The sequence below is a fragment of the Physeter macrocephalus genome, chromosome 14 (assembly GCF_002837175.3).
Source record: "Physeter macrocephalus isolate SW-GA chromosome 14, ASM283717v5, whole genome shotgun sequence".
Lineage (NCBI taxonomy): Eukaryota > Metazoa > Chordata > Mammalia > Artiodactyla > Physeteridae > Physeter > Physeter macrocephalus.
Window position 1 is genome coordinate 126,711,494 of NC_041227.1, and position 23,939 is coordinate 126,735,432.

The window sequence follows — 23,939 nt, forward strand, 5'->3', positions numbered from 1 at the left end:
GAGGGTGGGCGCCAGGCAGCAGGTGGGAACGAGAGCTGCCGCATTGTCCAGGCTATCGGAGAGGCTGCTCCTGTTGCTAACGACAGCAGCAGCTGGCTCCTGTGAGCACTGGCCGTGTGCCCGCCGCTCTGCTAAGTGATTTAATTCTCGCGGCAATGCCGCAAGGTGTGGTGTATCGTCCCCACTGCTCAGAGGAGGAAATTGAAACTCCGAGATCATGTGTCTTTTCCAAGGTCACCTGTTTGTTTAGTCAGCCAGAATTCTCACCCAGGAGGGGTTAACAACTGTACCTTTCAGTTCTCATTAAGTCTTTTGAATAGGATGATGTCCTAATGTAAGAATAGTGTACACACGGTGTATTTAGTGGGTGTTTCAATAAAGGTCCTGGCAGGAGACAGATAGCCTCCGCCCAGAGTAACTGAGGCGTGCTTAATAAAGAGGTGTGGGCAAGGTGCGGGGAAACCAGGGGGACACTGCAGCACACTGGGGTGGCAATAGCAAGGAGGCCTGAAGGGAGCAGGAGAAGGGAGGTTACCGGAACCTGGAAGGCGGGGAGGGCGCTGTCTGGCCTGCAGTAACCAGGGAAGGAGCCCAGGGGGAGACATTCCCCATGACCTCCTCCTGCCAGTGCCTCCCATTGGCTGAGCCCAGGAGAGAGCCAGGAAACCTGGCGGAAGCCAAGGGCAACCTCCCAGGGCGGAGAGCAGGGGGAGAAAGGCCGAGAGCGACTCAAGGGGGCAGACTATCCAGCCCCGTCCGGGAGATGCGGCTGGGCTCCCGGGGCCTTGGCCGTGCCCACCGCCCTCTGCCCACGTCCCTGCCCCCGCTCCCTCCCAGGTGCGAGGCTGCCTTCCGCCTGCACAGTTCCTCCCTGGAGCTGGGCCCGCGGCCCCTGGAGCCGGAGAACGAGCGGCTGCAGACCTTGGTGGGAGTGCTGCGCTCCCAGGTGAGCCAGGAGCGACAGCGCACGGAGCGGGCGGAACGCGAGTACGCGGCGCTGCTGCACGAGTCCTCGGAGCTGGAGCGGCAGCTGTGCGAGATGGAGGGCTGCCGCCTCCGCGTGCAGGAGCTGGAGGCCGAGCTGCTGGAGCTGCAGCAGCTGAAGCAGGCGAAGACCTACCTGCTGGGACGGGAGGACCACCTGGCCGAGGCCCTGCTGGCGCCCCTCACCCAGGCGCCTGAAGCCGACGACCCCCAGCCGGGCAGCGGGGACGACTCGGGCACCCAGGATGGGGTCTCCTCTCCGGCCGCGTCCCCGGGCCACACCGTGCGCAAGAGCTGCAGCGACACGGCACTCAACGCCATCGTGGCCAAAGACCCGGCCAGCCGGCACGTGGGCAACCTCACGCTGCACGCCAACAGCGTGCGCAAGCGGGGCATGTCCATCCTGCGCGAGGTGGACGAGCAGTACCACGCGCTGCTGGAGAAGTACGAGGAGCTGCTGAGCAAGTGCCGGCAGCACGGGGCGGGGGTGCGGCACGCGGGCGTGCAGACCTCGCGGCCCGTCTCCCGGGACAGCTCGTGGAAGGACCTGCAGGGCAGCGAGGAGGGCCAGGGGGAGGCCAAGGCGGGCGAGAAGAGCCTGAGCCAGCACGTGGAGGCCGTGGACAAGCGGCTGGAGCAGAGCCAGCCCGAGTACAAGGCGCTCTTCAAGGAGATCTTCTCCAGGATCCAGAAGACCAAGGCCGACATCAACGCCACCAAAGTCAAGACGCACAGCAGCAAGTGAAGGTTCCCCGGCCAGTGGCCTCCCCCAGGATCAGGCCGTGGGGTCCCTCTTACCTGGGCTGTGCAGCCTCTGGTGAGAGAGGGAGCCCTTTAGCAGCAATACACGCCAGAGGGAGGCTGCTCTCTGACCCAGGGAGCACGCAGGGGACACCCGTTCCCTGCTGACGGAGGAGGCTGTCAACACCTCTTGTCTCCCAGGACCCTCCACCACCCCGCGCCAGCCCAAAGGCGCAGCCGAGAGTCTGCAAGCCAAATGTCCCCACTCCCCGCTCTCCCAGCCCCCACTCCCTGACCCTGGGCCTTGCTCTCAGATTTGTGGCCCGGCTTCTGAAAGCCATTCTGGACCAGTTGGCTTTTTTTTTTTTTGCAAGGCAGGGTCTCCCTGACCCCTCGCCACAACTGTTAACACTTGAAGGGGGACCCCAGAGCCAGCTGTTGCGGGTTCCAGGGGTCTCCTGGACCACCCACTGCTTCTCCAGCTGTGACACGCTGTCATTCTCTTAGCACCAGCTGTCCCACCTCGAGGGTCCTGACCAGGTCAGAGACGGCCCCTGCCATGCAGAGCAGAAAGCCTGAGCCAGGCCCGAGTGGCCCCGACTCTAGCCCTGGTGAGGGCGGGCTTCTTCCTGGAGATCCTCAGCCCACTGCAGATCTGTAGCCAATCAACTCAGAGCCAGCCTCCCCGGGTTCCGGCCCTGGAAATGCCTTCTGGGTATCAAGCCTTCCAGGGGTCTGGGCAGTCGGAGCCCCCATCTCTGCATGCCTCCTCTGCCTCACTGAGCTTGGCCTCTGCCTGTCCCCATCTCAGGGACCATGATGTGTCTCATTCACTCCCATGCTCCCCCCAGGCCCACCCCACCGCAGGTCATGCCTGCCGCCCCCAGAATGTCCTGGATGTGTGCCACCAGCCCATGGTCCCAGCATCCTCCCCTGCCCCCCTTTACTGGGGCCCGCCCAAGAGTCTCACCCCACACCGGGCGGTATTGAAATGGGACCAGATGGGGAACATGTCTCCTCCTTCCCATACAATGCCTGCTTTTGAGGACCCAGCTGGGTCAGGGGTTTAATCTTTTGTTAAAGCTTCAGAAGGTCCAGCTTCAGCTAAGAGCTTCAGCTAAGAGATTCCCAGGTCCCCAGTGTGCCCTGAGAAATTCTTCAGGGCTCCCAGTTCCTAGCCCTGGCCTCTGTGCTGGGAGCCCAGTGGGGAACCTTCATGCCTTATTTGTTTCTAAGGGGTAAAGGGGTTTTCTTAACAAGCCTGCCCAACCTCCCTGGAGGCGTCACCCTGCTTTCCGGGCAGCACTGTGATGAGAGCTGTCAGCTGGTCCTTCCATTCACACATCTTGGAACCTTTGGTCCGTTGGAGCTGGGCAGCTCCCAGCCATCCGTGTGTCCCCGGCATCTAGGGTTGAGGGGGTGGGGTGGGATGGGATGGGTGGGGGAAGGGCTTCTGCCTGTTTGCTCCCCGGTTCTGTAGCTGCTGACCAGCGTCATCTTTGAAGTATACATGAGAGAAATATATTTACAAATGCTTTATTCTCTTCTTTAATAAAAAACGCACCAGTAATCTAAAACCAGAAATGGAGCCGTGGTCCTGTCTCCTTGCATCTCATACACCCGCCTCCCATCACACAGCTAGCTGTGGGGGGGAGGGGCACAGCCTGAGCTTCACCACCCCCGTGATTGGCAGCCAAACAGCTCTAAACAGCAGGCTCTTGGAAGTTTCCGTATTTGTTGAGTACCAGCTAGGCTGGTCACGTTGCCTTGCAGGGAACCCCGTGGGGTGGGCCCCCCCTTGCTGTACTGATTTTGAAATCCCTCCCAACCCCCACCTGCTTTGTGGTTTCACCAGCTTTGTTGCTCGGCAGCATGTGGGATCTTCCGGGACCAGGGCTCGAACCCGTGTCCCCTGCATTGGCAGGCGGATTCTTCGCCACTGCGCCAACAGGGAAGCCTTCCTTTGCCTTTTAAATCACCCTTGCCCTCAGCAACCTCATGAGGCAGTGGTAAAATCTCTGTTTTACTGATGGGGATCCGGAGGCTCAGAGGTTAAGTTAGTAATTCAGAATCACATAGAAATAGTCGAACCCAGACCTGATCAATCCCACTGTGCGATACTGCATGTTCCCTACCTCCACGTAATGTTGAGTTTTAAGAGCCAGTCTGACCTAGGGCACTCCAGAAAAGAAGACAGGAAAACCCTGTAGACCCCCTCTACATGGGGGTGGTACCCCAACTCACGGCTATAGAGAAGGCCTGGTGTCTGCAAGCTTCTCAGCTACCGGAAATGGCTTGATGATCCTTTATCTTTTCTTCCCCTCTTCTCGCCCCTATGCATGTCCCCTTCCTGAAGCACCCATTCAACCTACAGAGAACCGGAGAAGGGAAGAAGGCTGGCCTCAGCCTTCAGTGCCACCTTTTTAAGGGAACAGGTGGCACCTCTCAGGACTGTTTCTCCCAGAAGGGCCTCTATTCTGGATGGTTCGTGGCAGCAGCAGGTGAAAGGAGCTTGCCAGCTGCTCCTCTATCCACCACAGGGTAGCTTGTTACATTCTCTCCTCTACCCCCTCCTCTCCCAGAATCCAGGCCACCAGATGGCCTGAGCAGGCTGTGTTTATTTGGGGCCATGGAAACCTGCAGCTTCCTTTTCCTATCACTCTGGGTCAGGCGCAGAGCTGGAGCCCAGCCTCAGAGCAGTGATGCCATGGGATGGTGGTTTTATTATTCGTAATCCCTGAGCCGTCAACCTGGGCAAGTCCCTGGCTTTGCTCCCCTGAGCAGCTTTTTCCAGTCACCATGGAGACCCTTCTGTTCCCTCTGAGGTTTTGGGATTAAGTCAGACAGGGAGGGTCCCAGGAGACTCCCCTTAAAGCCTAGAGCCCCAAAAGCGCATGTCAATTGCCATTCCCTTCCTAGTCTGGGTTTGCAAAGCCAGTGCTTGGGAAGTATTGTTTTCCCCCCTAAAGAATTTGCCTTCATCAATGAGGCTAAAATGGTAAAGCCTTGACTTGATGACAATCTCCTATTTCAAACAGCCGCATTCCCAGGGGCATGTTTTTCTAGGTAATTGTGCTTTTTCTAAACATAGAACCTGCCATTAAGAAATAACCACTAGTATTACTAATAATCACTAACATTTATTGAGCTCTGTTTTCGTTTACCACACTGCCTGTCGACAAAGCAACTTAGCTAACATTTACCTGTTTCCAAACACTGCTTGCTCTATTTTAAACCTTTCTGTTAGAACTTCTCACTTTTCAAGTTCATTTTTTAACAATCCTGTAAAAAGGGCTCTGCTTAGCCTGTCTGTGGCTGTCTGAATCTCCACCTACTTCCCCATCCTCCCCTTACCTCCCGGCTTGGAGAAACTGACATCAAGCTCCACAAAGCAGGCGGGCTGGGGCGGGTGTCCACTTTCTAAAGTATTTCTTTCTCTACCTGCCCGCCTCTCCTCCATCCTGGTGTTTGTCCTACACAGGCTTCACACAGGTGCTCGGCAGGGATTTGCTTTTAGGCTGCCTTGTGAATGAGCCTGAAGTTACTAAAACTCAGCTCTGGCGGAACTCAACTTTCAAAAACACCTTCCCAAAGAATCCCCTTTATCAATATTTATTGAGTACCCATGACGTGCCAGGTCCTGGGTACTGGGGATCCAGCAATGAGCCAGTGCCCTCCTGGAGGTGATTACATTCCGGCTGGGAGACAGGCAACAGACAGAAAAATAAGATTGAGCGATGTGAAAGAAAAAAAAAAAAAAAGTGGCAAAGAGTAAAGGGGAAGGAGATGAACCTGGGCATGCCTCGTTGATGCCGTGAGATTTGGGGGAACATAGGTCCAGGAAGGCACAGACCGAAAGGGAGAAAAGTGGTGTTTCTGGGGGACACGGCATCCGGGGGTTCTTTTCACCAGGAGGCTCCCTTGAGACCTCGCTGTCTGGCCAACGTCCTCCCCATCGCAGCAGATGCCCTCAAAGCACCAACCAGGCCTCCTGAAGGCGGCCGACCAGAAGTCTCTAATAAGCTCCACGCGAGAGCAACGCCGGGAGCTCTTCTCGCTTCCTCCCCATGGCAGGCGCTAAAGGTCTAGCGGAACCAAAGTCTCGAGGGAAGAGCGAGCCCACGGACCGCGGAAGAAGGCGCCCACCGGAAGCGGCCCCGAGACCCGAACATGGCGGCCGCACGGTGGCTGCGCTGGGGCCTAAACCGAGTCGAATCCTGGCTGCTCCCGCCGCCCGCGCGCTGCCCCCACCGGACTCTGAACAAACAGGTAGAGGGCACCGAATTCCAGAGCATCTACAGCCTGGACAAGCTCTACCCCAAATCGCGGGGCTCGGACACCGCCTGGAGGGTTCCGGTGAGCCGGGAGGGCCGGGCGGAAGGGGCGTTTCCTGGACTCTGCTGGGTGACGTCGGGCAGCCGGGGCCCCATTGGCCGGGCGTACTGCTAATCCAAGAGACGGACGCGCTCAAACATGGCAGTCGCCGCGGGAGGAGGCTGGTTGCCCGAGCAACCGGGGGACGGGGGCGGCTGGGCGGTTGGCGGCACCCCTTGTGGCTCGAGGTGTGCCGGCGCCGGGAGAGCGTGCTGACTATGCTTCTTACAAGACCACCAGCTTTTCCGCATTCATTCCCCGTCCCTCAGGCCCAAATTTCTCGTCCCAAGGGAAGAGTGCCCTCCACAGAGGACAATTAAGGCAGGAAGCTGCCAAGCAGCTTCCTTTTGGAGCCTTTTAGCCAGTGACGTGGTCCTTAGCCTCTAGTAACCCCAGCACGCCTGAGGAAAGAGGGCTTCTGGTTCGTTGCCTCAGGATACCTTTATTTTTTATTTTTTTATTTTTATTTTTTTTGCTGTACGCGGGCCTCTCACTGTTGTGGCCTCTCCCGTTGCGGAGCACAGGCTCCGGACGCGCAGGCCCAGCGGCCATGGCTCACGGGGCCAGCCGCTCCGCGGCACGTGGGATCTTCCCGGACCGGGGCACAAACCCGCGTCCCCCGCATCGGCAGGCGGACTCTCAACCACTGCGCCACCAGGGAAGCCCAGGATACCTTTATTGACAGCCCGCTGTGTGCAGGCGCTGTATCAGGGCCCGGAGCTGGAGAGTTTGGACCCACCCAGTTCTATGGAGTTTCCACCTACAGGGTTGGAAGAGAGCGTTCATTCATTTATTCATTCACTTATTCATTCATTCACTCACTTAACAAACTTCTGTTGAAAGCATGGTGTATACACGATGCTAGGCATGGGGACAGAGTAGTGAACAAAACACAAAAATCCTAATGCTAGTGGAGCTTATCTGCTTAATGGAGGGAGACAGGCAATGAATAAAATCAGTAACATAGAGTATGTGATAAGTACTCCGGAGAAAATAAAGTCCGGAAGGGAGAAGGAGTGCTAAGGTAGGGGGTGGGGTTACAGTTGTAAGTAGGCTGGTCCGAGGAGGCCTCTGAGAAGGTGATGCTTGATTAAAGACTCGGGAGAAACAAGGCAGCAGTGAGCCGTGAGAAGAGCGGGGAGAGGAGCATCCCTGCGGAGGGAACAGCAGGTGCCACCCCCCTCAAGGCAGTGGCATGTTCCGCTGGTTCAAGGAACAGCAAGCAGGCCAGTGTGGCTGAGCAGGGGGGGTCAGATATGAAGTTGAAGGGGAGAAGGCTGGGGGGAGGCCTTTGTATAGGGCTTACAGGCCTTTAGTTTTGCCCAGAATGTGATGAAGGCAGAAGAGTGGAATCATTCAACTTAGTTTTACAAAAATCACTATTCTAGAGAAGAGATTGCAGAATGGCAGGAACAGGAAGGCCGGGGAGGAGATTGCAGTAATATAGGCAAGAGATGATAAGCAGGGTGGAAGCAACAGGAGTCATGAGAATTGGTCAGGTTCCAGATAAATTGTGAAGGGAAAGCCTACAGGATTTACTAATGGATTTTCTCTGAGAAGTGAGATTAAGAGAGGAATTGAGGTCTAGGGCCTTGAGTAATGGAAGGATTGTGTTGCCATTAATGGAGACGACAGAATGGTAACAGCATTCGTTTGTCTGTTCATTCATTCAACAAAAAGTTTCTCGTGCACCTACTGTGTCAGACACTGTTTCAAGCATTGCAGATACCACCACGATAAAACAGAGTTCCCACTTCATGGAGCTTATGTTCTAGCGGAAGGAGCAGACAGTAAACAAATGGGGAAAACATATCAGAGAGCGAGAAGTAATGAATAGACCAGAGTGCTTTGATGTGATAGCCAGGGAGCTACTTCAGGTTGTTAGGAAGGGAAGTCCTCTGTGAGGAGGTTTGAGGCATCTGTTAGGCTCGAGAGAGGAGACCTCGAATAGCAGTTGGCTTTACCTCAAGAAAGAGGTTTGAGTTTGAGCCAGAAGGTTGGGAGTCATCAGCAAAGATTTTTTTGTTTGTTTTTTAATTTGGTGGCGCCCAGCTTGTGGGATTTTAGTTCCCGCACCAGGGATCGAACCAGGGGCCCCAGCAGTGAAAGAAAGCACTGAGTCCTAACCACTGGACCGCCAGGGAATTCCCAAAGGTGGTATTTTCAAAGGAGATGGATGGCATGTTCTAGGGAAAGAGAGAAGAGGAAGGATTTCAGGACATTTCAGAGTTTTTAAAGGTTGTAAAGAGCAAGCACAGGAGAGTGAGAAAGTCACGGGGAGGTAAGAGGAAACTGGAGAGGCCAGCTCAGAAGGAGGGGCAAGAGCGTGCTTCAAGGAGGGCGCAGTCCAGGGTCCTCTACGATGCAGAGGTGGAGTAGGATGAGGATTTCACCCCCAGATAATTCTAAGATGAAAAGGGATGAAGGGACTTCCCTGGCGGTCCAGTGGTTAAGACTCCGAGCTTCCAGTGCAGGGCGCGCGGGTTTGATCCCTGGTGAGGGAACTAAGATCCCGCATGCGGTGCAGCGGCCGGGTAGGGGTGGGGCCCGGTGCCCCCCTCCCCCCCGCAAAAACGGGGTGGTGGGTGATGAAGGCAGCCAGAGCGGGGACAGATGAAGACGCTTTGAGCTTGGGGGGCCAGAAGGGCCTCAGGGTGGGCAGTGTTTGCACCGGGCCTGTGGATGTGAGGATTTAAGGCTTCGGAAGAACAGCTCGGGAGAGACGTGAAGGTGAGAGGTCCTGGGGTGAGTAGGTCAGCTTGACACAAACCCTCAAGGCAGATGTGCTAGTCACTGTTGAAGGCAGACAGCCCCACGTGCGAGCCTCCTGTGGTCTGGGGAGGAACAGGGGACCCATGGTTTGTTGCTCCAGGTTGGCAGAGGGTGTTCCTTTTGGAGTCTGCCTGATGCACATGTACCGTGGCACCTTCCCTCCCCTGGGCGCTGGTGGTTCCCGACACTAGCTAAGTGGAGTCAGGGGGCAGCGGCAGGGAAGGCTGGAGAAGTCAGTTCCGTTTTCCTGGAGGAGTGTTTCTGAGGCAGTACCTCTGGAGTCTGGGGAAGATGTTTCTGTCATCCTGATACGATTTTGCTGGAGACCTGAAAATAGTTGTATTACATTCATGTCGTGGCTTTACATCATTTCTGCTTTGTTGCCCTGGACCAGTTAGGAGTCGCCCAGTAGGTAATATTTATTTGACACCGTATATGTTACATTACAGGATGATGCAGAGCAAGCCAACTACGACATTCCTATAGGTGAGTCGTTTGGGTTTATAAAAAATCAGTCATTTTCTCTACCCCTCACACATTCCTTCCAGGTCTCTCCAAACCAATGAGAGTAAAGAAACTGTCTGGGGTTACAAAAGCAGAGTCCTTTCAGCATTGTTGAGAATAGGAAGGAAACAAAAAGGGATGAGGCGGCCACTCCAGAGTGCTGTGCAACGCCCAGCACGAACAGAGAGCTCTTCACGGCCTTGTGACGTGGAACAATCTTTACGATAGATGAATTGATCGTTATTTGAAAGAAGTAAGGTACGGAAGCATCTATATAGTGAGCTACCCTTTGTGTTTTACGTACATATATATCTGAAAGACACATTTCTGGATGTACACGCAGATCTGAGAGGGTGTGGAGGAGCCTGGGTACAGGGACTGCCGTGGGGCGGGGGGAAGGACCAACTGGGGAACTTGGTGGCTGGGGAGCAGGAGTGGGGACTTCTCCCTGTAAACCACTTGCATAACTTCAGAATTTTGTGCCCATCAAGCCTAAGGCGTGGCCTGGAAAGAAACAAGCAACCTCCTGAGATGCAGAGAGTTTCTGGCGCCCACAGACAGTGAGAGAAGAGCAGCCAAAGGTGCCGGCTCCTGGTGGCCCTTGCTCAGGGTGACCCTGAAACAAAGAGGCCAGGTGGCCACGGTCTAAAGCAGAGGAGCCGGCGTCCTGCTCTGCTGCTCAGCAGTTTGAGGCCGGCAGCTGTGCCCTGAGGCAGGAGGAGGCCGAGAACCAGAGAGAAGAGAGGCTGTCTCCTGACAGCCTCGGGGGACGGGCAGGCGGAGGGAATGGCCGAGTGGCCGCTCCTCACCTGCGTCTGCTCGTGTTCTCTGAGAGGGTCCCAGGCCTCCCCGTGCCTGGCTGGCCTGTACGGATGCAGACAAGGCCACCAGCCCCGCGGTGGAACCGCCCCCCTCTCCCCGCGCGGAACCACACGTACTCCTCACCTGTTCAGAAAAATGAGTTCATCTGATTTTTCAAAGGGAGCAAAGCCTCTCAGAAGCCCTCTGGAGAGGTCACCGCTGCCCGCTGAGGCCGGCCCTCCACCACCACGGGGCCGCACTTCCTCGCCCCCCAAAGCTCCTGCAGCTTGCCACCCAGGCTTCTGGAACTTTCCCGCTGCTGTGCCTTCCCGGCTTCCCTCAGATACTACAAAACAGACCAACAAAACCAAGACCCAGAGAAGCGGTGGGAGTCTGTGGAGGTCACAGAGGCAGTCAGTGCTGCGCTGGTGTTAGAAGACCGGGCTCCCAGCTCCCAACGGAGCGCTCATTCACCCAGCAGGTGTTTTCATCCACTGACTGCGACCGAGGCCCCGGGGTGCGCGCGCGGCTCACGAGGAATGAGACCCACCTCCCCTCTGGGGAGCCCACATCCACCGCATTTCAAAATACGACATTAAACTCAGTTTGTCCCTTAGCTTGAGCTTTTGAAAGAGTCTTTGCTTTTTTTTTTTTTTTTTTTGCGGTACGCGGGCCTCTCACTGCTGTGGCCTCTCCCGCTGCGGAGCACAGGCTCCGGACGCGCAGGCTCGGCCATGGCTCACGGGCCCAGCCGCCCCGAGGCATGTGGGATCTTCCCGGACCGGGGCACGAACCCGTGTCCCCTGCATCGGCAGGCGGACTCTCAACCACTGCACCACCAGGGAAGCCCTGCTTTGGGTTTTTGTTGCTGCACGCGGACTTTCTCTAGTTGCAGCGAGCGGGCTACTCTTTGTTGCGGTGCGCAGTGACGCGGTGGCTTCTCCTGTTGCGGAGCATGGGCCCTAGGTGCGCGGGCTTCGGTAGTTGTGGCACGCAGGCTCAGCAGTTGTGGCGCATGGGGTTAGTTGCTCCGGGGCGTGTGGTTTCTTCCCGGACCAGGGCTCGGACCCGTGTTCCCTTCATTGGCAGGCAGATTCTCAACCACTGCGCCACCAGGGAAGCCCAAGAGTCCTTGCCTTAAAACAAACAAACAGCAAAAAGCGAGGGCAGTCAGATCTAGTGGAACGTACTAGACCAGAAGCAGACAACCTGGGTTGTAATTTTACCTCCTCTGCTCTCTGTGTGGCCTTGGGAGACTCTTGATTTTAGTTTTGACATCTGTAAATAATCTCTGACTTTAGTGATCTGACTGTGTGTCACTGAAAGAGAGGAATAGGGATACTGACGTTGATGGTAAATTAGCAGTTTGCATGTTTTGCCCTGTGATAATATTTTGTTGGTGTGTGTTCTGTTTTTCAGATCGCTTGACAATATCTTATTGTCGGAGTAGTGGTCCTGGGGGCCAGAATGTTAACAAAGGTACAACAGAGCCTTGTTTTCTTTCACTTTACAACTTTGCTGAGAGATGGACTCGAGGACTTCTGTGTTTACATTCATGTGGCAATAAAGGGATATTTTTTTCAGAAGCTTAACTACCGCCAGTTTATGTAATAACCCTGTTTATTCTTTTGAATGTGGTCTGATTCTCAGACTCTCAGTTGTTGGTTGCTAGGACTAGGATTGGCTTGGGAGTCTACGCAAAGGGAAGTCACAGTGTGAGTTGGCAGCCAGCTCCAAGAACAGGTTTCCTTCGTTCTTACGGAACTCCCCCTCCCTGCTCCTCCGCCTCCCCCCCTCCCCCCTCCCCCCTCCCCACATTCTTTTCAGAGCCCAATACTTTGTAAGAGAAGGAAAGCACTAGGCATTTTGTTCCTGGACGTTTATTTTTGTCTGGATGTGCCTCACTATCTTTGCAGGCTCATTCCATAGCCCAGTTTGTATCCCCGAGTTCACACAGGGTAGAAACAGCCCCGGGTGGGTGTCTCACCTCCCTGTGGTTCAGAATCCGGGGGCCCGGGGCGCGGAGCCTGCCCGCGCGTCTCGGTGACCCGTGACCCCTCCCTTTATTTACAGTGAATTCCAGGGCTGAGGTCAGGTTCCACCTGGCCAGTGCCGAGTGGATCGCAGAGCCCGTACGGCAGAAGATGGCGGCCACGGTAACCGCGGGCCCCTTCCTTTCTCTTTAACCCTCAGTCACTTTTAAGCCTTTACTCTGTAGAACTCTGGTTTTGCCTTTGTTCTCCGCAGCACAAAAATAAGATCAACAGGGCAGGAGAGTTGATCCTTACCTCTGAATGCAGCCGCTATCAGTTCCGAAATCTGGCAGATTGCCTACAGAAAATTCGAGACATGATTACTGAGGCCAGCCAGCCAGCCAAGGAGCCATCCAGAGAAGATGCTGTACTTCAGAAAATCAGGTACTGGAAAATTCCCTGAGCTTCCATAAACCAGAAAATTCGTGTGGACAAGGGGCTACACAGGGAAGGAAGGGGGCACGGTGAAGCCCACGACCTGCCAGCAGGCAGGTGGACAAGCTCCGGGAATGGGAGAGACTCGGACCCGGAGTGGAGGCTCCCGAGCCGGCGCCGGGTGCTTCGGCTGCTCTGCTTCCCGCTCAGCTGCCAGCTCCTCTCACCACTTTGAGAACCACTGATTGGGCATCTGGGCATAATTGTGTTCTTCTTTGTTTTCAGGGTAGAAAACATGAATCGGGAAAGGCTGAGAAAAAAGAGAATAAATTCTGCCATAAAGACAAGCAGGAGGGTAGATGTGGACTGAAATCATCCCCTCGAGCTGGCAAAGACCCTCTTTAGGGCCTCCAGGCAGCTGCCACCGAGGGCGCTTTACCACCATCAGGAGGCGTGTGTGCTGTTTGTTGTCAGTGCTTTTGCCTGTAACATTGGAACCACCTCAAGAATGTTCATCTGGAATGAGGGTTGTAGGCACTGGTTGCAGAGGTCTTTATAGGCAATTACCATGTTGTCAAACCTCTATTATCCATTTAATATATTAGTTGCAATAAAGTTCTAAACTCAGTGGGCTTCCGCTTCTCAGAATGCTTCAGAACAGAATTCCTCCCTTCTCTCTCAGTTGAAATCTGCCTAATCCTTATTGACTGGCACTGACTGCAGCGCCTGGGGGGAGCACAGAGGGATGAGCCCTTCAGGAACACAAGGGCAGAGGGCTGAGACAGGTGCGCGCGCACCACAGCTGGGCCTGGAGGCAGGGGTGGCATATTAATCAGCAGAGAGCCGGGAGGACGCGCCAGTTGAAGGGAACAGCGTGAATAAAGGGGACGAGAGAAAAGGCTGGGCTGGAGGAGATGGTGAGGAATCCATGTGAATGGGGGGTTTGTCCAGGTCGCTGTGAGAGGTGAGTCTGCAGAGGGAGATAGAAGTTCAAGGTGCAGGCTCTCGAGTTCAAACTGAGGAATTTTGATTTTTTTTTTTTTAATTTTCTTTTTATTTATTTATTTTTGGCTGCGTTGGGTCATCGTTGCAGTGCATGGGCTTCTCACTGCGGTGGCTTCTCTTGTTGTGGAGCGCGGGCTCTAGGGCACAGGCTCAGTAGTTGTGGCGCACAGGGTTCGTTGTTCCATGGCATGTGGGATCTTCCCGGACCAGGGCTTGAGCCTGTGCTGCGGTGGCTTCTCTTGTTGTGGAGCGCGGGCTCTAGGGCACAGGCTCAGTAGTTGTGGTGCACAGGGTTCGTTGTTCCATGGCATGTGGGATCTTCCCGGACCAGGGCTTGAGCCCGTGTCCCCTGCATTAGCAGGCAGAGTCTTAACCACCGTGCCACCAGGGAAGTCCTGATAAATGACTCTTACGAAATACAAAAGATGTGGAAGACAGGGTCCCTGTCCTCAAGGGACTCAGAGCCCAGTAGGGAGCTGAGGCTCATATACAAGGAAGTGCAGCATTCTTTGGTTCATTAATTCAGCAAATACTTATTGAATACCGGGCAATGGGCCAGGTCCTGGGGAATCAGCAGTGAACAAAACAAAAGTCTTTCTTCCAGAGAACTTCCACTGGATCAGAGGATGATAAAAGCTGAGAAGAAAAATGGATTCCTGCTTGGGTAACATGACCTAAAACATGGTAAATAACACAAGAAAGGTCTAAATAGATTTTGGGAAGGAACTAGTTCCAGCTGGATGGTCAGTGAAGATGTACTTGATGTGCTTGAGATGGGATGGAAGAAGGGGAGGGGCTGGCCAAGGGAGCAAGGTAAGAGCTTGTCACCTGGAGGCTCCAGTGATGCCCAAGGGCCCTGCCTGTGGCCGGGACAGTAAACCATAGTATTGAGAGAATGGGCTGTGAAGCCAGCTGCCCTGGATCAGCTCCTGACTTCCACCACCCCCAGCTGGGCAGCCTTGGGCAAACTACTCAGCCTCTCTGAACCTTAGCTTCACCATCTATAAACTAGGGATGATGTTATTAGTGCCTACCTCATAGGGTGGTAGTGGTTAGTGGCACTGAGCCTGTACCCAGGGAATGTTAGCCATAATTAACAGTTTAGCCATGATTAAACAGTTCCAGTTTGGCTGGAAGCCAGGGGGTGAGGAGCTGTGGAAGACACACCTGCCACCTTGAGTGGGAGCCAGGTCTAGAAAGGCCTTAAATGTGACAGCTAAGACATTCAGACTCTACCCCTACAGAGGCTGTCAGGGGAAGATTAATCTGACTGTGATTGAATGAGAAAAGACTGCAGGGAAGTTGACACAGGTTGATGGACAGACCCACGTGAGCAGTTAGGGACCCATTCCGGAACTAGGGCAGTGGCTACTGGCATGGAGAGAAAATAGCAGATGCAAAAGGGTTATGGGGACAGAAAATTGGCTTGGGTGGAATGCGAGCTGGTGTGTGACAAGGGGGTGAGGCTGAGCTTTCAGCCAGGAAAGTCACCGAGGGAGCAGGCTTGGGAGGATGGTTGGATGATGGATATGGTTTTGCCTTCAAGGAGCTGACTTTGTGGGGCCTGAGGAGGAATGCTTAGGTGGAGATAGCCAGGAGAGGGAACGGAGCTGGAGCTGGGGAGTGAGGTCAAAGCTGGAGACGCAGGACAGGGGACAAGTAGAGTCTTGGGAATGGAGGAGCAGTTGAAGATGAGGCAAGGCAGGGAGACGCTTGGTGAGATGATGGTGGCGGGAAACCAGAGAGGGCATCTCTCTGGTTAAACTCTGGAGCCTAGTGCTGGACCTGTGAGGCCCTCAGAAGACATTGGTGGCATGTGAAGGGACCTGGAAGAGGATTCGAGATATGGAGGAGGGGAAGGAGAGGTAAAGAGAAACAAAACAAGCCAGGGGACAGAGAGTGGAGCACAAGGGCAGGACCTGTCATTTAAAGAAAAAAAAAAAGTTGCGGGCAAAAGAATGAACATGGGTGAACTCACAGACACAATGATGAGTGACAGAGGCCAGACTATAAAAGAATATTATTCCCTTTGTATGAAGTTCAAAACCAGGCAAAACGACTGCTTTATGGTAACGAGAGTCAGGGAAGTATTTACTCGTAGGCAGTGGTGACTGATGGGGAGAGGATGTAAGAGTGCCTTCAGCAGCGCTGGAACTGTTCTGTATCTCATCCAGCCATGACCTTAAGATCTGTACACCTTACTGCATGGATGTTACACCTCAGCAAACAGACCAATTAGTAACTGAAAGGAGGACATTCTCAAGGCTGGAGACTGGAGCCAGGTGGGGTACATTCCTCTTTCTTGCTGGTCTTAAGGGTTTGTGCAGACTCTATACGTGGGCGAGAGAAAAAAAAGAACGTCTCCAAGTCCCTGGAAGGCAAGGTCTCAACGCAGGCACCACAGGGAGTGAACACTGCTCTTGGCTAAAGCTTCTCCTGTTACATCTTTCAGATACGCATGAATCTTAGTAATGGATTTTAAACGTGTGTAACATTTTAAAATGTGCCTTTTCTGTATTTGTATTACCTTTTGTATAACAGTTTAAAGGAACAAAATATTAGAGTGAAGTATGTAGCTGGGTGATCCATTTCTTTCCTGTATATTATATATTTGCGTACGTATATATTTCTACTATTAAGGCTGGAAGGATTTGTTCCTCCCCGTTGTATATCGTTTCATGATGGGGAGTTTGCACTGGTTGTGTTTCAGTATTCGTGATTGATACTAGTTTGTTCTCCTTCCCTTCCTACACTACCTTTTCCTAAAATTCTTGGGTTGTCTGTCAGTTCTGTAGAGGTGGACAAAATGGCCATGGTGGTAAAATTTGGAAATGCCTACAAACGGCAGCCTTCACCCGCCATCCATGGTCCAGGTGTCCAGCAGCCTCAGCGCCGGCCTCCCAGGCCCCACTGTGCTTCCGGGTGCGGGTGGCAGAAGGTGGTGAGTTCACTTCCCACCGTGGTTTCTTCCTAACGGTTAACTGTGAGCACCTGAGAGCCTACCCTCTCGCGGCCCCGGCACCCCGTTAAGTCGTTCTTTGCAAGGCCCGGGGTCGGACCGCCTACTAGGGGGAGAGATGCACAAAAGGAAAAGCGCAGGCCCCAGTGGCCTAATGGATAAGGCACTGGCCTCCTAAGCCAGGGTGTGCCCTCCGGTTGTCCTGCAGGCTGCCCAGGGCCGGCCCTCGTTCTTCGGGTCCACTGTGCGGCGGGCGTCATGGCAGGCCCGAGTGAGGCCTGTGAGCGTGCGGCTGCACGTTACCATGGACCACGTGGTATATCCTTGTTATCGAGCCCCAGTGGCCTAATGGATAAGGCACTGGCCTCCTAAGCCAGGGATTGTGGGTTCGAGTCCCACCTGGGGTAAGGGCACCTTTTTGGCTCCTTCCGTCCATAAAGGACTCTGGAATTCCTACGCTGTGGTTCCACCGCATTGAAGACTGCAAACACACTGCGTTCGGGCCCGCGGGTGGAAGACCGAACAACCGGTTCCACCAGGAGAGATCCCAAAGCCAGTGACTACGCCCCTGCGCCCCTGGAAGCCCCCAACTTTTGGACAGCTCACAGGCCGGGGATAAAGGGCCGGAGTAAAGGTGTAACGTCACCAGGACACGAAGGGGGAGTGAGGGGCACTGAGCCCGAGGCTGACACACGCCAACTACTTGGCTGCAAATGAGGCCCTGGTACGCTGCACGGCAGAAGGCGAGCAGAGACCAGGCAGGTGGGGAGCCCCTGGGTCCCTAGATCCCTAGGCTGCAGCCTCGGAGGCCCGCGCAATGCGGGCACAAAAGTTACTTTGGGGTGAAACCCTCCAACCCTGATGCCACCCCAGGTGGGACTCGAACCCACAATCCCTGGCTTAGGAGGCCAGTGCCTTATCCATTAGGCCACTGGGGCTCGATAACAAGGATATACCACGTGGTCCATGGTAACGTGCAGCCGCACGCTCACAGGCCTCACTCGGGCCTGCCATGACGCCCGCCGCACAGTGGACCCGAAGAACGAGGGCCGGCCCTGGGCAGCCTGCAGGACAACCGGAGGGCACACCCGCGGGGCTACGAGAAAACTTAAGGTTCAAGGTGAGGCGACTGCGCAGTGCCGGGGGGCCAGGAAGGAGAGCGCCAAGAAGCCCGAAGGACGCGGGAAGAGGGCGATGAAACCGCAAACGAAGCGGGTTAGGATTATTGAGCCACCAAAGCCAGGAGCCCGTCGTCCAAAACTAAGCCGACCACGAAGGGACTCGAACCCTCAATCTTCTGATCCGAAGTCAGACGCCTTATCCGTTAGGCCACGCGGTCACGACACCCACAGCCTCTCAATGTGATAGTTAAGTGAACCCCCCCTTGAAAGTGGCGTTGGCGCGAGAAACGACCGTGCGCGTGTGGCCACAAGGTGCGTCCCAGGTGTGGCGGAGGAAGAACCACAGTGCGGTCCCTGCATCTGGCGTCGCTGGTGCGGCCTTGGGTCACCAAATAAGTCTACAGGTGACTCCTACTTCGCGAGGAGGCCGCGTGCCCTAATGAATAAAATGTCTGACTTCGGATTAACGGTTTGAGCCCCTTCGTGGTCGAAACGTTTTAGTCCGGAAAAGAGGATAGTACTCTTGTACCGCAGCCAAATCCCAATCCTTGCCCTTGTTTTAGACACGTAGAGCCCTCCGGACCCTCTCCCGGCAGCTACTTCCGTCACCTGGACCTGGTAGTTAGGGCTCGTGTCCAATCGGGTTTTGCACCTGGAAATTTCCGGGGTGACGTCATTACGCAGCCATGCGCCTCATAGTTCAAGAGGCATGTGAGCCGGCGCCGCTTGCGAGAAGCCCCAGTGGCCTAATGGATAAGGCACTGGCCTCCTAAGCCAGGGATTGTGGGTTCGAGTCCCATCTGGGGTGAGGTGGCTTAACCACTACATGTTGCTTTTATATCTACCTTTTTAAGATACAAAAATCATGCAGCACATTTCTCCTTTTTAAGACCATTTGTGTGTGTGCGGGTGTGTGTGTATTGCAATTAATTTGCCCTTTCTTTTTGATCGAGCCTGACTATACTTTTAAAGGTAAACCGATATGAGGGCAAATGGTTCCCCACTTCTTGTTGCCTCTTTGGGTTGGCATCTAAACAGACAACGTGGTGAAAGGGCTCTGCAAGCTATAGATCCCTGTGCAAAAGAAGCGAGCGTGTTCTGTGTGAGTCTACGGCTATAAAGTTAAAATCAGGCAACACCTTAGCCCGTCCCTCCTTGCCCCCTAAACCCCCCACGGGAGACGGGCAGGCGGTGTGTGGCGCCGCCCACCTCCATGCCCTTAGTCCTGGTGTGGACTCGGTCTCCACTGAGAGGGCACCCACCACACTGTCCTGTGCTAGGGCCAGGAGGGGGTGCAACGAAGCTCGTGTGTACAGCACGCTCATTGGACAGTGGGGATAACTGCCAATCTCTTGAGTACACCCGAGTCCCGCAGGGAAAAGATGGCACGCTCACATCGGGTGATCCCAGGAGTATTTAAAAAGGGATTAGTGGGTAAACAAGGTCCTACTGTATAGCACAGGGAACTGTATTCGATATCCTGTGATTAAACCATAATGGAAATGTGTGAAAAAGAATGTGTCTCTCTATATATAATATATATATCTGAATCACTTTGCTGTACAGCAGAAATTAACACATTTAAAATCAACTATACTTCGATAAAAAATAAATAAAATAAATAAATAAAAATAAAAAGGGATTATCTACTGTATAACATAGGGAACCATACTCAATATCCTGTGATTAAACCATAATGGAAAAGAATATTAAAAAGAATGTGTGTATATATATATATATATAACATGTATATATAATATGCATATCTGAATCACTTTGCCGTACAGCAGAAATTAACACATTTTAAATCGACTATATTTCAATAAAAAATAAATAAATAAATAAAAATAAAAAGGGATTATCGGGGAGATATACATTTATGATTTTCACACTCTCCTGTGTGTGTGTGTGTGTGTGCCTGTGTGTGTGTATATATATATAAAATTATCCTTTGGTAAAATGTTTAATTTTTGTTTTAATTGTACTTTTCTGACCAGGGATGATTTTTTTTTTTAACCTTGAAGCCCTGAGGAGCTATGGGTGTGCATCCACGTTGACTATCGCACTGTGTGCCCTTTGGGGATGCTGTATTTACTCGGGGAGAGGCTGTATTGTTCATCAGGTTTTCATAAGTCCTTGACTCAAAAAAGTTTAAAAACCACCATTCCTTGTACTTTTGAAAAAAAGAACAAACTAGAAGTACAGAATCCCCCTCTCCCTTCTCCAGAGTCATCCAGAATTCTTCCTGTTCTCTCTGCTCTAAGCCAGCCTCCAAGTTTTAGGGATGCTACTTTCCAGCTCTCTCTGGCTCCCAAGCCCTGCCGCGTGGCTGCACCATCACGGGCCTAGCCTGCAAAGCTGGGGCTACTGCTTCCCTTCTGGCCTTCAGGCTTCAGTTCTTCCTAAAACCATCCTCCAGGCCCTGCGTCCACGGAGCTTACATTCAAGTGAGAGAAAAGACAGTAAACTAATACCAGGAGGATTTCAAAATAAAGAGGGTGATGGGAAACTATTAGTTGAGTAGTCAGAGAAGGCTTCTGGGTACAGAACGGCAAAGGGACCATTGTAATCTTGTCACCTTCAGAGGACTTCTTTAATATCTTGGGTGACACGCTACCTACTTCAAGGGGTTATTGTGAGGAGTATTTGTGCTCAGTGATTAGAACAGTCCCTGGAACGTAGTGTGTGCTCTGTAAGTCATGGTCATTGCCATTTACTATGATACTATTTGCTCCATTATTCAAGGTTTTTTTTTTTTTTTTTTTTTTTTTTTAGTGTCCACAGTATTTGTTAATCATTTATTTAGCATGAGAAACTATTCCTTAGCCCAGATATTAGTAGTTCATAGCTCAGGAACACAGTAAGTGACAAACTTCCATGGAACTCAACCCAAAGAAATTCTTTATATTCCAGAATCACTTTGCACTCTGAAAGATACCAGCCTTCCCCATCTCCTCAAAATCTTTTATGGAATCATAATATCGGTAGAAATCTGCATATGCCTTCTTTCTTGGTTCAGCCGCAGCAAACTTATAGAAAGCTGAATATCGGTAGAAATCTGCATATGCCTTCTTTCTTGGTTCAGCCGCAGAAAGCTGCAACTCCCAAGGAGACAACGAATGCTCCAACAATATGAAATCGCAGACGCTTGGCCAGAAGGCCACGCATCTGAGGTTTTGTCAAAGGACTGGAAGCCATGGTAGTTTTTCTCCTTGACAGCACAACGCTGACGCCCACTAAGGGCCGACGGTGCTCCTTAAGCCTCGGGAACGGATGAGGAAGAAACCACCTTCCCTTTTTGTAGGTGAAGACACTGGGACCAGACAGGTCAAAAGACGCAACCAAGGTCACGCTGAAGGCGGTAAAAAAGCAGCGGCCACCGGGCCCGGGCCGGCTGTCTCAAAAGCCCGGCGGTCCCTCGAGGCCCCCTCAGCAAACCCGGCCCCCGTAGGACTCGCTCCGCCGGCCCGCCTCCCCTAAAAGGCCGCAACGCGGGCTTGCTGGGGTCGACGAGGGCGAGAGGTCCGAGGTTTTCCGCCCCAGAGATGCAGAGTAACGATTTAGCTCCAAGGTAGACCAACAGCAGGCAGTGGGAGGCGGCAGGTACGGGAATCCGAACGAGGGACGCAAAACGCCCAAGACTCCATTATTCAAGGTTTTTGTGTGATACTCTCCTACCAGATGTGAACCCCTGAAGGCTCAAATTTCATCTTACATTTCTTCTCTTTCATTCATAAGGAATTCATATTAAGATTCTTCTAAATGCCAAGCACAGTGCTAAGCCCTGGGAAATATAAATATGACTAAGGTATAGTACTGGCACTCAACAGAGAATCTTCTAGAATCCTCTAGATTTTCCTAACCTTCTAGGATGAGGAACCGGAATCGCAAATGTCTGAAGGTAAGGGGCGCGTGAGAGGGGCAGTTAACAATCTGCTATGGCTGTAATGGAGGAAGGAGAACAGTGCACGAAGAGAGAACCCTGGAGTAAGGAAATTACATTCGATCTTGCGGGCAGAGGGTTTTAAGCAGAGGAGCAAAATAACTATACTTGCAGTTTGAAAAGATCCCCTTGGCAGCACGGTAAAGAATGAATTAGAGGGACTTTCCTGCTGGCGCAGTGGCTAAGAATCCGCCTGCCAGTGCTAGTGAGACACGGGTTTGATCCCTGGTCCAGGAAGATCCCACATTCCCTGGAGCAACTAAGCCCGTGCACCACAACTACTGAGTCTGCGCTCTAGATCCCGTGAGCCACAACTACCGAGCCCATGTGATGCAACTACTGAAGCCTGCGTGCCCCATGCTCCGCAACAAGAGAAGCCACTGCAATGAGAAGCCCGCGCACCGCAAGGAAGAGTAGCCCCTGCTCGCCACAACTAGAGAAAGCCCGCGTGCAGCAACGAAGACCCAACGCAGCCAAAAATAAATAAATAAAATAAATAAATTTATTTTTTTAAAAAAGTGTGTGGGATGGCCTGGGAGGGGGTAGGATGGGGAGATGGCTGAGTGCTGGATGTAAGTTCACTGCAGTAGGCAAGGTCATGAAAGCCTGAGCTGGGGCAGTAATTATGGAGGGGAAATGAAGGGATGCAAGGGGGTAAAGACATAGTCTTTTAATTTTGGGGGGGATTTTTTATTGTATCACTCCTTTGAGTAGAAACCTTCAGAGGCTGCCTGCTATTTATCACTTTATCAAGTTCAAGCCCTTGTGCAAGCCTTTATTATCTGATTCCATTCTGTCTGGCTGGTCTGATTTCTCAGGTGATAGTAAACCCACTGGAGGTGGGGACCACATTTTATATTTCTGTATACCTACAACGCTTACTACAGCAGAGATGAATAGTAAATACTTGCTGATTAATTGAACCAGAGTCAAAATCTCCCCTACCCTTTGCACAGGCTCCCAAATCTTTTTTTCTCTTTGATTTTTTCCAGCTTTCCTTGATTTACTGAGAGGCACTTGAGCTCTGAGTTATTTTAAAATTTATACTAATGCTCTAATATATGGGATCCTGTGTAAATTTTATTAGCCATAGTAGCATTTATGTCTCCTCCCAGCTTATGGTCTGGCATATGACAGGGAAACATGTCAGAATACGTTAAACCCAAAATGTTTTTTTGGTTGTTTTTTTGTTTTGTTTTTTGTTTTTTACTTTTTGGCTGCACCTCGCAGCATGTGGGATCTTAGTTCCCTGACCAGGGATCGAACTCTCACCCCCTGCAGTGGAAGCTCAGAGTCCTAACTGCTGGACCGCCAGGGAAGTCCCCAAAATGTTTTTTTGGGGATAAAAAGAATAGTAAAACTCCAGGAGGCAGTGATTTCTCAGTAATTTGATAGATTTGACTGATAGATTTGATAGTTAATCTGTATCCTTGTTTTGAGATTAACCCCGAAAAGTAGTTCCAATAAAGTTTATTATTTAGGGGCTTCCCTGGTGGCGCAGTGGTTGCGCGTCCGCCTGCCGATGCAGGGGAACCGGGTTCGCGCCCCGGCCGGGAAGATCCCACATGCCGCGGAGCGGCTGGGCCCGTGAGCCGTGGCCGCTGAGCCTGCGTGTCCGGAGCCTGTGCTCCGCAACGGGAGAGGCCACAGCAGTGAGAGGCCCGCGTACCGCAAAAAAAAAAAATCTGCGTGAAAGTGAGCTGCAACTCAAACACTGGTTGTACAGGGGTCAACTGTACTTAATCCTAATACGGTGTGGACTTTTCCTGAACATTCTATTCTTTTCCATTGATCTAATTATTCTTTAGCTTTTTATGCTACTTAATATGAGAGTATTAATTTATAACCCAATTTATTAATTTTTTCAGTATTTTCTATTTTTCTTATCTATATCTTCTGACTTTTTGCTGTAATCAAAATACATTGTGTGGGCTTCCCTGGTGGCGCAGTGGTTGAGACTCTGCCTGCCAATTCAGGGGACACGGGTTCGAGCCCTGGTCTGGGAAGATCCCACATGCCGCGGAGCAACTGGGCCCGTGAGCCACAACTACTGAGCCTGCGCGCCTGGAGCCTGTGCTCCGCAACAAGAGAGGACTCGATAGTGAGAGGCCCGCGCACCGCGATGAAGAGTGGCCCCTGCTTGCCACAACTAGAGAAAGCCCTCGCACGGAAACGAAGACCCAACACAGCAAAAATAAATAAATAAATTGAGTTTAGAATAATGTGTTGTGTAATGAAATGTTTTTATACGACACAATTTAATGCCATCAGTTTGCTTTGTTTTAATATGAAATGTTCATGTTTTTTCTTCCAAACATTCTGTAATT

The 23,939-nt window shown here is 52.5% G+C and overlaps 2 protein-coding genes and 4 non-coding genes across 6 annotated transcripts; 4 read left to right on the forward strand and 2 right to left on the reverse strand.

Annotated features, from left to right (window-relative positions):
* Positions 1-610: 610 nt before the first annotated feature.
* On the forward strand, positions 611-3,301 carry LOC114487587 (cerebellar degeneration-related protein 2-like). The gene has a single exon (XM_055089811.1). The coding sequence runs from the start codon at positions 611-613 to the stop codon at positions 1,727-1,729; it is 1,119 nt and encodes a 372-aa protein (XP_054945786.1). The 3' UTR covers positions 1,730-3,301.
* A 2,546-nt stretch (positions 3,302-5,847) lies between these two features.
* On the forward strand, positions 5,848-13,212 carry MRPL58 (mitochondrial ribosomal protein L58). The gene is made up of 6 exons (XM_007099722.4): positions 5,848-6,081; positions 9,321-9,357; positions 11,596-11,655; positions 12,250-12,332; positions 12,424-12,593; positions 12,870-13,212. Exons 1-6 carry the CDS (start codon positions 5,896-5,898, stop codon positions 12,952-12,954), a joined length of 621 nt encoding a protein of 206 aa, XP_007099784.2. The 5' UTR covers positions 5,848-5,895; the 3' UTR covers positions 12,955-13,212.
* Positions 13,213-16,882: 3,670 nt separating this feature from the next.
* On the forward strand, positions 16,883-16,955 carry TRNAR-CCU (transfer RNA arginine (anticodon CCU)). Its single transcript has one exon. It is a non-coding gene; the product is annotated as a tRNA-Arg (tRNA).
* Positions 16,956-17,413: 458 nt separating this feature from the next.
* Positions 17,414-17,486, reverse strand: TRNAR-CCU (transfer RNA arginine (anticodon CCU)). The gene has a single exon. It is a non-coding gene; the product is annotated as a tRNA-Arg (tRNA).
* A 328-nt stretch (positions 17,487-17,814) lies between these two features.
* Positions 17,815-17,887, reverse strand: TRNAR-UCG (transfer RNA arginine (anticodon UCG)). Its single transcript has one exon. It is a non-coding gene; the product is annotated as a tRNA-Arg (tRNA).
* Positions 17,888-18,404: 517 nt separating this feature from the next.
* On the forward strand, positions 18,405-18,477 carry TRNAR-CCU (transfer RNA arginine (anticodon CCU)). Its single transcript has one exon. It is a non-coding gene; the product is annotated as a tRNA-Arg (tRNA).
* Positions 18,478-23,939: the final 5,462 nt, after the last annotated feature.

Coding starts and splice junctions, on each gene's coding strand:
- MRPL58 (XM_007099722.4), top strand. CDS start 5,896: ATGGCGGCCGCACGGTGGCTGCGCTGGGGCCTAAACCGAGTCGAATCC. Junction 11,656..12,249: donor GGGCCAGAATGTTAACAAAG/GTACAACAGAGC, acceptor CTTTATTTACAG/TGAATTCCAGGGCTGAGGTC. Junction 12,333..12,423: donor GGCAGAAGATGGCGGCCACG/GTAACCGCGGGC, acceptor TGTTCTCCGCAG/CACAAAAATAAGATCAACAG.
- LOC114487587 (XM_055089811.1), top strand. CDS start 611: ATGACCTCCTCCTGCCAGTGCCTCCCATTGGCTGAGCCCAGGAGAGAG.